Source organism: Drosophila arizonae, chromosome 3 (genome assembly GCF_054131065.1).
Source record: "Drosophila arizonae isolate 15081-1271.41 chromosome 3, UAZ_ARI_1.0, whole genome shotgun sequence".
Lineage (NCBI taxonomy): Eukaryota > Metazoa > Arthropoda > Insecta > Diptera > Drosophilidae > Drosophila > Drosophila arizonae.
In genome coordinates, this window is record NC_142923.1 from 22,580,537 (window position 1) to 22,596,308 (window position 15,772).

Below are 15,772 nucleotides of genomic sequence, written 5' to 3' on the forward strand. Positions count from 1 at the left end.
GTAACCGTACAGACCGTGGGGGTAAGTGCAGTTGCAGCCAACAGTACAGCATTTTTTACGCTTTCATTAAATTAAGCAAATTCTTACATTTCTTATTGTAATTAAATGGCGCGAAGTGTGAAACTTCACTTAACTGGATGAGGTGTAAGTATACATATAATAAAACCAATTCATATTTAAGCGATCAGCCGATTTCTTAATCATACAAAATTTATGGCCCTGCATCAGTCGCGGAAACAAATTACAGATAATCTGAGATCAATGCACCGAATTCTGGAAACAAATCTCTTGATTTCAATACTGATCGTGTGTACCTAAATGTGTACACATGTTTTTATTTCTTCTCAATTTGTTAATACCGAAAAGTACATTTTCTGATATATTCGTGATTCATTGTTTGGAAGTTACATTTAAAAATATTTCTAAAAAAAAAAAAAAAAAACATTTTTAAAACTGAAATTGGAAAACAAAGAAATTCTGTTCTTGATGTAAAACAATTCTTATGTTATTCCCTGATTTGAAACATATATTAGTTACCTAATCTGTAATATCAGAAATTAAATTTTAAAATTATTTCAAATATATAAATCACTTAAATTAATTGATAGTATATTTATTACTACAAAGTTAAAATTCTTACAGTCATAACCATAACCAAAGTAATATCATAAAAAACATGTTTTTAAATAATCTTAATAGAATATTAGGAACCTTATGTAATTTTCGGATAATCTTTGAAATGTCAATTGAATTCTAAATACATATCAGCAAGTTCTATATTAATACTTAAATACCATAATCGAAAATTTATAACCTTTAAAAATAATTCTCAGAAATTAGCCCAACTCTGTAAGAATACTTACCTGATCTATTATAATATGCCAATATTTTGTTAGGTAATCATTTAAATAAGCTTCCCTAAAAGTACTATCAACCATTATATAATTTACTTACCATATCTAAATTACGATCAATAATATTTGTATATATTTATAAAGATATTTAGTTTCGAATTCGAATTCGATCATAATCAAGTAGCCCATTCACGTTTTGTAAAATATGTATTTTCGGTTTTTGTATTGTTTTGTTATTATTATTAGTAAGCATTAAAAAATTGTAATGTTTCTCCTCTGTTGTTGTTGTTTTTTTTTGTTTGTAAATTTACAAGATAACTACCAAACTCCGTCATAAATTTGTTTACATAGTTGGTTGATTGCAGCTCTCAAATTTGCCACATGAAAAAGAATGAATAAATATATATATAGATGTATATATAAATGTGTATAAAGCAAAACAAATTACTTAATGCAATCTCAGAAATGACAATTTTGAATGCATGCGTTCAATTGGCATGGGATAATTGAAATAATAGATAATTCTGTTGCATCCATCCGGCCGCCTGTTACCGACGCATCTGAAATCCGATTGTGCCATTGGGGCACGGACCACGTGGCAGCCGTAGTACGTTATCATTGTATGGATGTGCATATTGAGGTGGCGGTGGCTGTGGCTGTGCCTGATGCTGTTGCAACGATGGCGTATGCAACGATTGCTGACGCAGCAGCGCCGCCGAAACACTGCCGCCCACAACCGGCGACCAACTCTGCTGAGGATTGGCCGTTGCAGCTCCTGCTGTTGTCACAGTGGCGCCTGTCATATACTGCGACAGTCGTTGATTGTAATGCGCCAGTGATTGTGGCGAAGTTTGCTGATGCTGTTGCTGCTGTTGATGTGGCTGATGCATCGACGGTGTCTGCTGATAGAAATAGCCCATGGGGGCTGCATTTGGCGGCGGCTGATAATAATTGTTGTAGTTGTTGTAAAAGGGCGCCGTCTGTGACATCTTTGGCGCCGATGTGGATCGATGCATCCCAGGTGATGCATTATTCACTGACTGAATGCCACTGCCACTATTGTTATTATTATTGTTGTTATTGAAGTTGAACGCTGTTGGCGTTGTTGTCGTCACCTCCGGCTGCACTGGGGTTGATAGCACCACGAGGGTTGCGGCCGCGGCACTGCAAGAGATTAGATATTAGTTTTACAAGGCGCACAAAAGGCAACTTGAGAAATTGCATTGGGAACTTCGTTTAGGGAAAGTCTCATATATACAGAGATCAAATATTAGTTTAATGAACGCTGCTTAAATGGTAAAATGAGAAATTTGAAATGGAAAGTGTTGTATATAGAATTGTATCCGGATCAAGTACCAGTTGCACCGCTTGTTAAAGCTTGGCATTCTTACAGAAACTGGATCACTGCATCACCAATTTGCTCTACAGATTATCCTATCCTTATCTTGGTTGGAGACATAGCTAATACATAGATAATTTTAACTGCATCAGTCTAGTTCATCCTAATTTTATGGAAAATTTCGTTGCTATTGAATATTTTCTATAACAGCTATAGGATATATTATCCTTATATTGGTTATTAAAATGAAAAGAAATTAGCTCCGAGGAATATATAGCTAATTACCCATTAGCTATGATATGGTATGGCATTATCTGTTAATCAACTGATGCGCTAATCTGTTTCTATATACAAAATGGCAGCAGAGCTTTCTTATAGCATAGCTATAGAAGCTACTGGAAGGTTATGAGTCACTCTAGATCTATAAACAGCATGAATATTGAGAGCAACTACATATTCACTATAAGAGTTGCCAGCATCAGCAAAACAATGTAAATATATGTAGCTACGATATCTGCAAATGATAACTGGCAGTATCAATGTTATATATGTATATATACTCAAATACTAACGGTTTATCGTCCTCTGGATTCTTAGCGCTTCCCAGTATGCGAAGACGTGCCTGTGCGTATTCCTGCTCTCTTTGCTGCAGTGTTTTGATGGGCTGCTTGGGTCTAATGCCATTCATATCACGGCGCTCTTCGGCCTGTGCGGGTCGTCGCAATATTTTCACCGTTTGATTGCTAATGGGCGTGGCATAATTGGCAGCATCGTACTCGCTGCTCGATTTATGGAGCACCATCATAACAGGCGGCGACGGCGCGCTCGATTCGTCATCCAATGATGTCGCAGACGTAGGCTGCTTCTTAGCAATCATGATTTGTTTAGGTGCCACGACTGCGGCCGTCGCAGCGCTGCCACCACCGCTGCTTTCCTGCATGCTCTGCGGCCGTTGAAGTAATTTCATTTTGCCAGAGACTGCTGTTGTTGCTGGTGTTTCAGCTGTTGAGGCGGGCTTAGAGGTGCAACTGGAGTCGTCGTCGGCGGTTTGCAGTTTCGTTTGAAGCGTCATGCAAAGCTATAAGAGATATCGAGAAAGCATTTTTGACGATTATTTTTTTGTTTGTTGCTGTTTTGATGTTGTTGCTGTTTTTTGATGTAATGTCAATCTATACTCACGCCTGCCTCGTCAATTTCTTCCCAGTTGTCTAGCACATCGTCACCATTGGACATTGCAATTGCTGTTTTTGTAGCTGTTGTTTCTTGAATTTATAATGGGGCTGGTGCGAGCACGTTGCGTGTGCGTTTGATTGTGTACAAATATATGTATGTATATATATTTCTCTTTCCCTTTTACAAAATTTGTTGCTGCTCTTTTGTTGTTGTTCTTGTCGCTGCTGTTGTTGTTGTAGCTGCTTCACTTTCTTCTTTTGCGCCTGCTACTGCAGCTCGCACTACAACTGATACATAATTCCAGAGCACTTGTATCAGACATAAGTTCTACATATGTTTTTGCACAATTTTTTGCACAAAAGGATTGTTTTAAACAATAAAATATGCTATGCATATGCTTTGCACACGCATACGCAACAATTTTTAGCTCACTCTGGCAGCCCTGCTGTGGCACACTCGATAGGCTCGATAGCAATAAAATTGAGTTGCGTTTTTTATTATTAATGTATCATTTAATTTAAATGGCACGTTTTAAAACATTTTTTGTATGCATTTTTAAACTTTATTTTTATTGTTTTCGCTCATTTCATATATTGAGGCCTTTCAAAGATATTCGCTGTGAATGTCAATTTTATTACAGCTATCGATAAACAGTAGGCGAACATCGAACAATTGGCAAATGGACATTTTAAATCTGAAATTTCCAAACTCTTAAAACGCAGATGTACACATAAATATAATATCCGGTTATACATGTAATACAAAAATATTGTAATGTTTTTAAGCCGTAAACTGTATATAATAATTACACAAATGCTCTACGGAATGATAATTTTCACAGAACATGTTCTTAATTTCTTATTGTTTCTGAAAAATATATCAAAATTGTTTCTTTTTAAAATATGTAAGCATAAATACGAAAAATTCGCTTGGGGTCTTGCCAAGACACCGCTGTTGTTAGTGAACTTATTCCTTATGAACTTACTTCTTATTCCGACTGTGTTATAGTGCTTTTATATTATTACAGGCCTTTTACCTTCCAATATTAAACGGTTCTTTGCCAAACCGAAGTCTGCAATAAATTTAACGCATTTCATAACACTGAAATATGAGTAAACTATTGTAACAGTATAAGATTCATCTGCACTGTTAATAACATTTTGGCCAAATGTAAATGTTTGCGCTTCGACATATGGTTTTAGTTGATAAGACTGGATGCGCTGCTGTGAATTCGAAATGGAAATTGAGCTCGCCAAAGAAATCCACAAATTGATTATCATTATTAAGCAGCAGCAGCAGCCCAGTTCACTGATAACATAACCCAAACAACACTCACCACACGTGCATGTATCAATTACTCAGTAATCATCCCAAGACTGGCTGACGATATTTTGGCTTCATTTACGTAAATACCATAAGTAGTTCGTCATGGCATTGCCGACAAGCGACTCCAAAGCGAATCCTGTTAAATCATTTATAGCTGGAGGATTCGGTGGAATATGCAGTGTGCTAACAGGATATCCGCTAGATACAATTAAGGTACGTTTTTTAAAGCAATAGGTTTGATTTATTTCTTATTGTATTTTATTATTTTTATTTACTTTTAGGTGCGACTACAGACAATGCCGCTGCCCGTAGCTGGTCAGCCGCCCAAATACAAAGGCATTATCGATTGTGCTGTGAAGACGTTTAGTCATGAGGGTGTTCGAGGCTTCTACAAAGGCATTTCAGCACCTTTGATAGGTGTCACGCCCATTTATGCGGTAGATTTTGCCGTCTATGCGGCTGGCAAGCGGCTCTTTCAGAGTGACGAACACGTTAAGCTCACATATTCACAAATATTTATCGCCGGCGCTGGGGCGGGCATTTGCTCGGCTCTGGTTACGGTGCCATCCGATCGCATTAAGGTGTTGCTGCAAACCCAACCGGTGACCGGCCCAGTGATGTACAATGGTCTAATAGATACCGCACTGAAGCTCTATAGGCAAGGTGGTATACGGAGTCTCTTTAAGGGCACGTGTGCTTGTGTGCTGCGAGGTGAGTCAGAGATGGCTGTTGATCTGTATATTTATATTTGATAATCTTATTCCTTATAGATTCACCAACTGGTGTCTATTTTGTTATATACGAGGCCTTGCAAGATCTGGCTAGACGGCACTCAAAGACTGGTAGTATAACGCCCACATCGACCATATTTGCTGGCGGCATGGCTGGTATTGCATTTTGGTCATTGGCTGTGCCTTTTGATGTACTTAAGAGTCGATTGCAATCGGGTTAGTAAATGATATTATGTGTCATTAGTACATTAGCTAACTCTCATTTAACATTCAGCGCCCGAGGGCACCTACCAGCATGGCATACGAAGCGTATTCAAGGAACTGATGGCCAAAGAGGGACCCAAAGCGTTGTATCGCGGTGTCCTGCCCATATTAATACGTGCTTTTCCCTCAACCGCAGCGGTATTTGTTGGCGTTGAGCTGGCCAATGATCTGTTAACATTTTAGACAATAAGGGTCTAACGCTTGTGGGCCACATAGACGCTATATAATTTTACTATTGTATAACATAACAAATTATGTAATTAAATGTGTATATTTTGATAGACTACATACATATAGATTTATTTTGAATTGCCGGGCAGGTGCCAACAGCTGTGTAAATAAATATATATTTAAACACGAGTTGGCAGCGCCTGTTGAGAGTATGCGAATAGAGATGAAACCGGTTCGTGCTTTTCGTGTGCCACGTAAAGGTCGTGTCTATAACAGTGTGAGCAAAATAATAATTATTTAATTAAAAATAATTAAGTATATTTAACAATTCTCAGTGCGTTAGATATTTTTTAACGATCCATTTATATTATAATTTATTATTTAGTTGATTCGTTAGATGAAAACAATTTTTTGACATAGGCTTTTTATAGGCCTATTTGTCTATATAACACAGACGTGTATCTTTCGATTGGTTCATCTCTAGCTTTAATTACAGAACACAAAATTACAAACCATCGAGATTTGGGTAAATTCAAAAAATTAAAGCTGAGTTTTTAATGATTGGAGAGTAAAACAATTCCATGCAGCGATTAGACAGCAGCTGCTTGTAATAGAAAAGGTCGCCGATGCTTAGATAAAAATAGATGCGATTGTCTGGTTCAAACTGCCAAAGATAGCGGACTTTGAACCTCGGTGCCGGCAATGCAGCTTTAGTTAAGCAAATTTTAGTTCTCCTAGGTACGTAGCCATATCATCAATGTGTTCGTTCCAATATTGATAACAACATAACCAATTCACTTAATGCTCACCTACACAGGTGCCGCTCTCCAAGTCAAAACAGTCGACATCTTGTACTGCTGCCCGCAACAGGTTCTGCTGCGCCTTACTTATTCGCTCTCGCTCGCACCTGCGCTGCCGCCACGACATTGTTTTTGAACATCTTTATTCGTATATTTGAAGTCAGGTATGTGTAACGGGAATTACTAATCCTCATTGAAGGCAGCTTTGACTGTTGGCTTTAGTTGGCCTGGGGATTGCACATTAATACTGTCTAATCCTTATCAGCTTTCGTACAATGACCAGTAGAGATTAAGCAATGTGATTGCACGCAGAGTGCAAATTCCAGTTAACCCTTTCATTGAAATATTGAAATAAGACGTGTCTGTGGCTGGTATAAGCCTTTCTGCATAGTCGTAATTATGTCTATTTGTATAATTACCTTTACATGATTGACTTGTAGTAAAAGCGTATATATTATAATATAGGTGATCTCTGGCATTTCGTAAATGCTTTGTATAAATTTAGTCTCATTAGCAGAGATGTCTGATTGTTTGTTTATTTAAAAATATATTGTATATATACAAATATTTGTATTATTAATTATTTATTTATTCATATTTTATATATAAAAATATGTATTCTATCTAAACAATCACAATAATATTTTATTTATATAATTATAAACTGATTGAAACACTTTCCATTTACAGACTCACAAATCCGTAAGCCATGACAACTCTTGAGAAGGTTGAAAATGCTCCTGCAGAACGCAAAGCTAATCCGCTGAAGTCCTTCATCACTGGCGGCTTTGGCGGCATATGCAATGTTCTCTCAGGTCACCCCCTCGACACGATTAAGGTAAGTATACCATAATATGAATTGATAGTCGCCTAATAAGGATATTCCCTCTCATGCTTAGGTACGTTTGCAAACAATGCCACGGCCAGCGCCTGGAGAGAAGCCCATGTATAGCGGTACCCTAGACTGTGCCACCAAGACCATACGCAACGAGGGCTTCCGGGGGCTGTACAAGGGCATGTCAGCGCCGCTAACTGGCGTGGCGCCTATATTTGCAATGTGCTTTGCCGGCTATGCGCTGGGCAAGCGATTGCAGCAGCGCGGTGAGGATTCAAAGCTTACCTATCCGCAAATCTTTGTCGCCGGCTCGTTCTCTGGCCTCTTCTCCACGTTCATCATGGCGCCCGGCGAACGCATCAAAGTTCTGCTGCAAACCCAGGGCACTGGCCCAGGTGGCGAAAAGAAATACACCGGCATGATCGACTGCGCTGGCAAACTGTATAAGGAGGGCGGTCTGCGCAGCGTTTTCAAAGGCAGCTGCGCAACGATGCTCAGGGGTAAGTGAGAACTACGCTTATAAGAAAAATTCACAGTTCTTTGAAATGGAATTCAAGAGGGCTAGTTAGGAGGAAGAGATATATATTTATATAATTTTTTTGAAATATTTACTTTTTTTTTTTAAATATTGTGCCCATATACTTCTAGATTCTGCATTATAATTCTATCAAGAATTTTTTGCTCTTAATTAAAATCAGCAGTTGAGCATTTTTATTACACTATCTCTTCAGAGTTCTATAAAGAATATTATGTTTATAGTTGAATATCTTGAATTCATATTTAGCTAATATATTGTTTTTAAATATGTTTTATGTCTGATTAAAATCGACAGTCAACTCAATTTTTAACTGTAACTATTTATCTGTGTGAATTGGAATTATCCTATTTTAAGTTAATTAGTTTCTTGTATGAAAAACCTTAGAAACCACCCATCAATTGTAGCATTTAATAGTTTGATAATTTCCTCAAATTTACAAACAATTTGTCTTCTGAATATTCAGTCTAAAAAATGTTGTTTTTATGTGAGCAACTTTTTTGCGATTGATAATACCTAAACCTGACTTTAAATACAATCATTTCTTTTATAAGCAACTTCATACTATATGATATATAATCTGCAATTGCAATGAATATTCAGAGAAACTTCTAGTTCTTATATGAACCATTTTTTGTAATGGGAACACAGAAAAGTAACCCTTTAATGATTCTGAGCAAGGGTGTGTAGAATGCAGAAAGAGGCGTGACGGACTCCATAAGGTATACATACATATATTTTTGATCAAGACGGCAAGATGAGTCGTTGTAGCGCTCTGCGTCTGTCTGTCTGCTCGTTTCCGGTCTGTGACTCCAGCGATCATAATATATGTATGTATATATCGTAATCTCTACATTCCGTAAAGAAGATGTATATGTATGTATTATATTTACATGCGTATATGAGAAGAGAGTGAGAGACCTCCCATAAAGATCAACCATTTCGACTGAGCACTCAAAGCGCACTAATCTTGAATTGTACATTCCGTCATAAACATATTTCCGGTTGCAGTGTTTCAGTCGTAGATAACGAAATCCGTTTCAAATCAGAATCTTATAAGCATGCTTACTGGATAACTGTAACGTCTTCTATAGTCGTTATTTCTTGTATTAATAAAAGTATTCAAGATTCTGTTCAAGCTATAGTCGTAAAGCTAAGCTGTAATCGTCGTCTCCGTTTAGTTTCAGTCGATGTGTACTTAATCATTTATTTTATTAATTCTAATTAGTTTTTGTTGGCGTATTAAACATTGATAATTGTTGGAATTCAGCTTAAACCTAAACTAAGTGCGAGTGTGTGCGTATGTGTGTGTATGTATGTGTGTATGCATGTGTGTGTATTGGTATTGTTATTAAATCTCATTAGACATTTGCTGGCCATCAGAGTGAGCCGAGGTTGCCTCATTCTGTTGCTTTTGCTGCTGTTCCTTCAATATACGCTCCAAATTGTTTCTTTGGGCCAAATGTGATTTGCGTTGTTTCTTGTGCGGATGCTGCTTCTTCTTGGAGCCGAGTTTGTGTTGCTGCGGCTGCTGCTGCTGCTGCTGTTGGTGCAGCTCCAATTTACGCCAATGGGGCAGGCCGCGTGTGCTGTGCCCCCTCGAGGGCGCCAGCATGAGCGGGGCGCCGCAGTGGAGTTGCCTGCGCAGCACATAGTAGACGCTGCGTCCATTATAGTTGGCACAGCGCGGCACCAGTTTCTTGTCCGTCTCATAGCTGGCCACATGCCGGCAGAGCATCGGCTCGCCATTGATATCGCGCACACAACGCTCGACGCTGGGGCCGCGCATCACATTGGTCAGCCTTGGCAGCCAGTTGCTCATGTCGCAGTCACACTGCCACGGATTCTGATCGAGCCGGGCGACACGCAAACGCGGCTGCTGAAAGAAGCTGGTGGGCAGCGTGCGCAGCTGATTGCCCTGCAGCTGCACCACCTCCAGCTGCAGCTGATCGTCGAGCAGGCCATTCGGCACATGCGTCAAATTGTTGTGCGCCAAATTGAGCAGCTCCAGACGCTTCAGCCCGAGCAGCGCATCCATCGATAGCTCCACAATGCCGCAATGGCTGAGGTCCAGCTCACGCAGCTGCTCCATGCCAGCGAATGCATCGAATTGCACGCTGCTAATGCTGCCACGCAGAGTTAGCTGCTCCAGTGCATAAAGACCCTGCAGAGAGAGAGAGAGAGAGAGAGAGAGAGAGAGAGAGAGGATTGAAGCTATGTAGCGGGGTCTCTTGATACTCTACCTTCTCATGAGGTATACAAAAAAAAAGTATGAAAACTCTAGCCGGGGTTCCCGACTAGTAGATACTCTGTTTAGGAACCTCTCGGCACTGATTTCAATGAAGCTTTTAGCATATAATCTTTAAATTCTATATCAAATCTGTCTAATTACAGAAAAATATTTTAGGTATATTTGCCATTGACCTTTGAGTTAAGGAATTTGATGAAATTTGAAATCGTACTCATTGGGGGAAAACAAAAAATATTAATAAAATAAAATTTGTAGAAAATAAAAATTAAACTAAATAGAAAATATGGAGACTATAGCTCAGAAGTTGTACGGGACATAATTTATTAACTGAAAATGTGATAAGGTGATATTAAGTTAAAATAAGTATTCTTATCGGTTTCTGGAAACAAATATGGGGATCAATGCTTCCATTTATTCAAAGCACAAAAAACTAGATCTAGATGGAAAAGCAGAAAGACGAACTTTGAAGAAAGCGAGATCCGACGGAAAAAAATGCTGAAATGGCATCAGTGAGGGAGACCTACACAAATTTTCGAATCTTTAGCTATCATAGATTCTAGGATCTACTTATACATACGGGCAGATGGTCAGTTGGACAGACAGATAGACATAAAATAAATCGATTAATCCCGATATTTCGAAATGACAAGTGGATCAGGTTTTCCGATTTACATAGAAAATCAAATTATCGAGAATTATTGAGAACGAATTTCTTTGAAGGGAATAGAATTGTTTCAACTCATTGCGATTTTCGATTTAGCGGAGTAGAACTTATCGAGATTCGACTGTACTTACATATATTTTTTAACAAAATCATTACACCTTCATTTTCTATTTTGAATGGGCCCTGGTTATAATAAAACTGAGCATTAGTTTATTAATTCCTTACCTTAAAGACGCCCTGCTCCAAGCTGGCTGTCGTCACATTGGCCAGACTCAGCTTGCGCAATTTGTGCAGCGAATCGAACTGTCCATAGCTGTTCCAGCTGCGCAGCTCCAGAGCGGCCAGCTCGCTGCCCAGGAGCAGCTCGCGCGTATCGTTCATCACCCAAAACGTCGCCGGCAATATGTACATGATGGGATTCTCTCTCAAATCAGCTTTGAGCAGGCGCGGCAGAGGCGGAAAACTGGACTCACTCAAGCGCTCCAAGTGATTGTCGGCCAGATTGAGGGTCTCCAGTTCCAGGAGTCCAGCTAGGCCCAGGTAGTAAAGGCGTGCGACCGTATTGTGGGCCAGCGAGAGGCTCTTCAGGTGCGGCGCTCCGCTGAAGGCGAACGGCTGCAGCTCCTCGATGCCGTTGCGTTCGAGACTCAGGTGATGCAGCTGCGTCAGGCCGTCGAACATCTGCCAATGGAGCTCGCTCAGCTGGCAGTTGTGGATGCGCAGCACCTCCAGTTGGCTCCAGCCCCAGAAGCTGGGCATGCGCGTCTGCTTCAGTCGCTCCACATACTGCGCATAGCTCATGATCTCGACGGCGGCCTCTGGCTCGAATTTCAGTTGGTATTTGGGCGTGGCCTCGTTGCCAGCCATATCACTGGGCGGCTTGTACTCGTAATTGTCGCTGGGCAGCTTCGAGTGCTGCGGCCGCTGCAGCCGCTCGCTCGCCTGCAACCTGACCTGCTCGAAGTTGGCGTGCTGCAGAAACTCCAGCGGCTCATCGATGTTCAGCGTGGTGGTGCCCGAGCCGCGTATTTCCAGAGTGCTCAGCTGGTTGAGGGCACGCAAGCTGCTCGTATTCACTGCAATCGCATATTATTATGTGTTTGGATTAATCCAAATATTTATAGTACTTCAATTAGTGATAGATATAAGTTTTTATTAGACTTTTGCAATGCATCAATTTCTATTCATTTTCGTGGTTTATTTAGCTGTTTTAATTGCATAAATGATATGATTATGTATCTGAATAATATATGAATAATAAAATTCAGGCCAGCTAAAGCTTTAATAAACTTTTAGTATATTAAAGGTAAAAACTTAAGGCAATTATTCAAGAATTATTATTAAGGCAACATTCTATATTATTAAAAATTCTTGAAGATTAAAAAGTATTGTCAAAATAAAGAACTCTATTAACTAAACTCCATTGATTTTCGTAAATTCCATATAATAGGTTTCAGCTTGTTTTGTCATCTATAATCATCTATAAGTCTATTATTTTGTCAAAATCCCATTAAAGCTTTGATTTACAGTCTAAGCCGAAATCACATTCAGGCTTTGTATCAGTATTTAACGCTTGAGGGTTTATCTTAAATGTTTTAGCCCACATAGTTTAACCTAATTTTTTCTCAAAGCTTATATTTGATTACTGAGGCTTTTTCTACATGCATGGATATTTAATATGCGACCGTAAATTCGAAACTTATTCTTATCAATGCACAAGCTCAATACAAAGCATTTAAATGATATTAAACCTTTGTTTCAGTATTGAAATTTTACATGTTCAATCCCATATATATACATTCATTTCAAAGCTTATATTTTATTACGGAAGCTTACTCTGCTTGCATCGACTATGACACACTTAAGAATACCCTGTATTTTTCACAATATTATTACGTATAATTTTTACGATTACTTTACCTTAGACGCCCTCTAATACAGCACCAAAACTGTCTAAATTGCTGTTCACATCTCTATTGATATTAGTTGGGGGCGTGGTATGTCGAAAATAGATCAGAGCACCTAGCAGTTAGGCTCTAAATAGGTGCTCTGTAGTCGGTAATGCCCGACTGCAACGTTGGGACTCACCTGTCAGCTGGCTCCCTGGGCTGCCCGTATGCAGCAAGATTAGAGCCTGCAGGTCGATGGGTAAAGCACTGAACAGCGTTTGCGTCTCGCTCTCCTCCTGCAGCAGACATGTTGCCAGCTTGATGTGTGTGGCCAGCAGGAAGTCGGAGGCATCATCGGAAGCATCCGTGTTGGTCATGTGATTCACCCAGCGTGCGATGGGCAGCTCATTGAAGGCGGCATACTGGCAGACACAGCTGGAGGGACAGCTCAGCACATCTAGTTCCACAGTTGCCTCTGGTTGCTGGTCCAGCTGTGGCAGGGCTGACTGTAGCTGGCAGCGCTGTATGCAGAGGTTATATGTATCATTTCATATCATATCGTTATTGAGTATTGCTCGGGGATCACTCACTAGCAGCAGCACGATTAGCACTTTTATCAGACGCGACAACGATAACATCTTTATCGTTTATCGCACAGTTTGGCAAGCGCTGGCGTGTTGACTTCTCTATTCCTCAAGCCCAAGCAGGTACACTTGCCTCGAATTCCGTTCATATACTAAAACGCAGCCTCATGGTTCCCATCGGACTGAGAGCGAAAACATATTTGAACTCCCTATTGTTATTGTAATTCCATATACATATAAGTTTTTTTTTTTATGTATAATCATTTTAACGGAAATACATATTTGAGATTAAGGCCTTCTTCGATAAAACTTTTTTTTATTATATTAATATATGTACGTCTGTGTATGTGTGTGGGTGTATGCATATATTGTATATGTATATAATGGGCGTCGGTTTGAGGAGTTTCTCCACATCTTCCAATGAGCACAAGGTCGCGTTTGTGAGATGAAACAAAATTCTATAACAATTCGTATTTTTCTCTATTTTTCTTTAAAAAAAATCTAAAAGTCCAAGATTTGTTGGGTTTCAAATATTTAGCAACACCGATCTAATTCAAATCTGATAATTAGAGTTCAGTTTTGGGATATTGGTTAGATAAAAATGTACATACGTATATATTTTAGATATAATCTCTTTTATTGATTACATACTTTATCATGAAATCTGAATTTAAATTTTTTATGTGGATAAAATAAATAAATATAATATAAATCAGAATGCGAATAAACCTATATCAATAAACATAATTAAATATTATAATACAAAACGTTTGATCCATCTTATTTTTTAAAACTCCTTGCAAATATAAAGAAAAAATTTGCCTTTTAAATAAATTAAATAAAAATATGCAAACAAATTGCATTTTATTAAAATATGAGCACTTTTATAAAAGTTTAATTTCTATAAATAATAAATAAATATCAATATAAAATAATTAAAATCAAGTTATAATAAATCGCACTACCAAAAAAAATAAAAATAAAATAAAATAAAATAAAAAAATTAAAATTATATTTATATATAATAAAAATAAAAATTATAAAAAATAAATAAAATTTACAACATTTATTTTTTAAATATTATTAATAAATATACAAAGCTTCAAAGAATAAACCATTACAAAAGAATTCAATAAGCAATTATCTAAATAATATATTCTTTTGTTATATTTATCTTGCTTTAAACTTGTTTGATTAATTTTAATATATAAGCGAACAAAACTGTAATATATAAAATTAATAACGATAATCTCTTTGTTATTTAAATTGATTTGCGTTTTGTTTACAATTCCAAACCACTGTAACTTGTTTATGTTTTTCTTTGCACAATGTGCGAGCCATTAATGTGTGTTTGTGCTCTCGAGTCTGTGTGTGTGTGCATGTGTGTGGGTTTGTAATTGTCGTAGTATATAGTTCAGTCGGATTTACTATATTGTAATAAACAAGATATTTATGGCGCCGTTGATGTCGCCGCGCATTTCGCATAGCAAGATATAAATTATTTCCCACAGCCCCATCGTAGCTGCAGAGCATAAAGCCAAGCAAGAATCAAGAATCAAGAACAAGAATCAAGAATCAAGAAATATCAAATAAAATAAGTTGAGCTGTAAGTAAGCATTAACTGTAAGTTAAGTAGTTAGAGAAAGTTTACAAATATACAAATATACATATTAATTATACCATATATACGATTACTAAACTGTTGTTGAACGTGTTTTTCCAGACGTGCCCGCTAACGGGCTTTATTTCCTGGTCTACGAGTACATACAGGATGTGGCCAAGGCCCACTCGAAGACGGGCGAGATCAACACTGCCTCAACCATATTTGCGGGCGGCGCCGCTGGCATGGCCTACTGGATTCTGGGCATGCCCGCCGACGTGCTCAAGAGTCGTCTGCAATCGGGTAAGTAAATATTTGATGATATCAATTGATTCGATTGATTTTATCAAAATTCGTTGCAGCACCCGAGGGCACATACAAGCACGGCGTGCGCAGCGTGTTCAAGGATCTGATTGTTAAGGACGGCCCATTGGCTCTGTATCGCGGCGTTACGCCCATCATGATACGTGCCTTCCCAGCCAATGCTGCCTGCTTCTTTGGCATTGAGCTGGCCAACAAATTCTTCAATTTGGTTGCACCAAATTTCTAGTAAAGTGATTTCTAATTGTTAATATTTTTCAAATCGTAGATAGATCCAGGGCTTTCCTTTTGTGGTAATGTTCAAGCTAAAAGTTAAGTGTCAGTTAGTCTTTGTTAATGCAAAATTATTATGTAAATTTAATAAAAAGAGAATTGTTTTTAAATATGATTGTACTTGAATGAAATGTATATAGAGATGAATTTATATTTAAGTTA

At 38.3% G+C, this 15,772-nt stretch overlaps 4 protein-coding genes and 1 long non-coding RNA gene across 9 annotated transcripts; 3 read left to right on the forward strand and 2 right to left on the reverse strand.

Annotated features, from left to right (window-relative positions):
- Positions 1-3: 3 nt before the first annotated feature.
- On the forward strand, positions 4-1,131 carry LOC149269906 (uncharacterized). The gene is made up of 2 exons (XR_016268950.1): positions 4-144; positions 229-1,131. It is a non-coding gene; the product is annotated as an uncharacterized LOC149269906 (long non-coding RNA).
- LOC108611168 (uncharacterized) lies at positions 1,043-4,070 on the reverse strand. Of its 2 annotated transcripts, XR_001915693.2 has the most exons (4): positions 3,373-4,070; positions 2,766-3,271; positions 1,303-2,018; positions 1,043-1,221 (listed from the first exon to the last, which is right to left on the reverse strand). XR_001915693.2 is itself a non-coding variant. In XM_018003651.2 (3 exons), exons 1-3 carry the CDS (start codon positions 3,424-3,426, stop codon positions 1,403-1,405), a joined length of 1,176 nt encoding a protein of 391 aa, XP_017859140.1. In that variant the 5' UTR covers positions 3,427-4,070; the 3' UTR covers positions 1,043-1,402. The 2 variants fall into 2 exon arrangements, 1 of the variants encoding a protein (XP_017859140.1); XM_018003651.2 differs by having other exon boundaries at positions 1,043-2,018.
- Positions 4,071-4,129: 59 nt separating this feature from the next.
- On the forward strand, positions 4,130-5,973 carry MME1 (Mitochondrial Magnesium Exporter 1). 3 transcript variants are annotated; one of them, XM_089463657.1, is made up of 5 exons: positions 4,130-4,270; positions 4,394-4,905; positions 4,974-5,403; positions 5,463-5,639; positions 5,698-5,973. In XM_089463657.1, the coding sequence occupies exons 2-5, from the start codon at positions 4,795-4,797 to the stop codon at positions 5,868-5,870; spliced, it is 891 nt and encodes a 296-aa protein (XP_089319783.1). In that variant the 5' UTR covers positions 4,130-4,270; positions 4,394-4,794; the 3' UTR covers positions 5,871-5,973. The 3 variants fall into 3 exon arrangements, with proteins under 3 accessions (XP_089319783.1, XP_017859144.1, XP_089319784.1); XM_018003655.2 differs by having other exon boundaries at positions 4,169-4,322; XM_089463658.1 differs by having other exon boundaries at positions 4,176-4,322; positions 4,375-4,905.
- Positions 5,974-6,233: 260 nt separating this feature from the next.
- On the forward strand, positions 6,234-15,720 carry colt (carnitine/acylcarnitine carrier protein colt, mitochondrial). Of its 2 annotated transcripts, XM_018003653.2 has the most exons (7): positions 6,234-6,384; positions 6,446-6,596; positions 6,676-6,822; positions 7,349-7,496; positions 7,558-7,993; positions 15,140-15,319; positions 15,379-15,720. In XM_018003653.2, exons 4-7 carry the CDS (start codon positions 7,368-7,370, stop codon positions 15,564-15,566), a joined length of 933 nt encoding a protein of 310 aa, XP_017859142.1. In that variant the 5' UTR covers positions 6,234-6,384; positions 6,446-6,596; positions 6,676-6,822; positions 7,349-7,367; the 3' UTR covers positions 15,567-15,720. The 2 variants fall into 2 exon arrangements, with proteins under 2 accessions (XP_017859142.1, XP_089319782.1); XM_089463656.1 differs by having other exon boundaries at positions 6,309-6,596.
- Positions 9,222-13,682, reverse strand: LOC108611167 (uncharacterized). Its single transcript, XM_018003650.2, has 4 exons — positions 13,423-13,682; positions 13,032-13,353; positions 11,169-12,019; positions 9,222-10,192 (listed from the first exon to the last, which is right to left on the reverse strand). Exons 1-4 carry the CDS (start codon positions 13,468-13,470, stop codon positions 9,380-9,382), a joined length of 2,034 nt encoding a protein of 677 aa, XP_017859139.1. The 5' UTR covers positions 13,471-13,682; the 3' UTR covers positions 9,222-9,379.
- Positions 15,721-15,772: the final 52 nt, after the last annotated feature.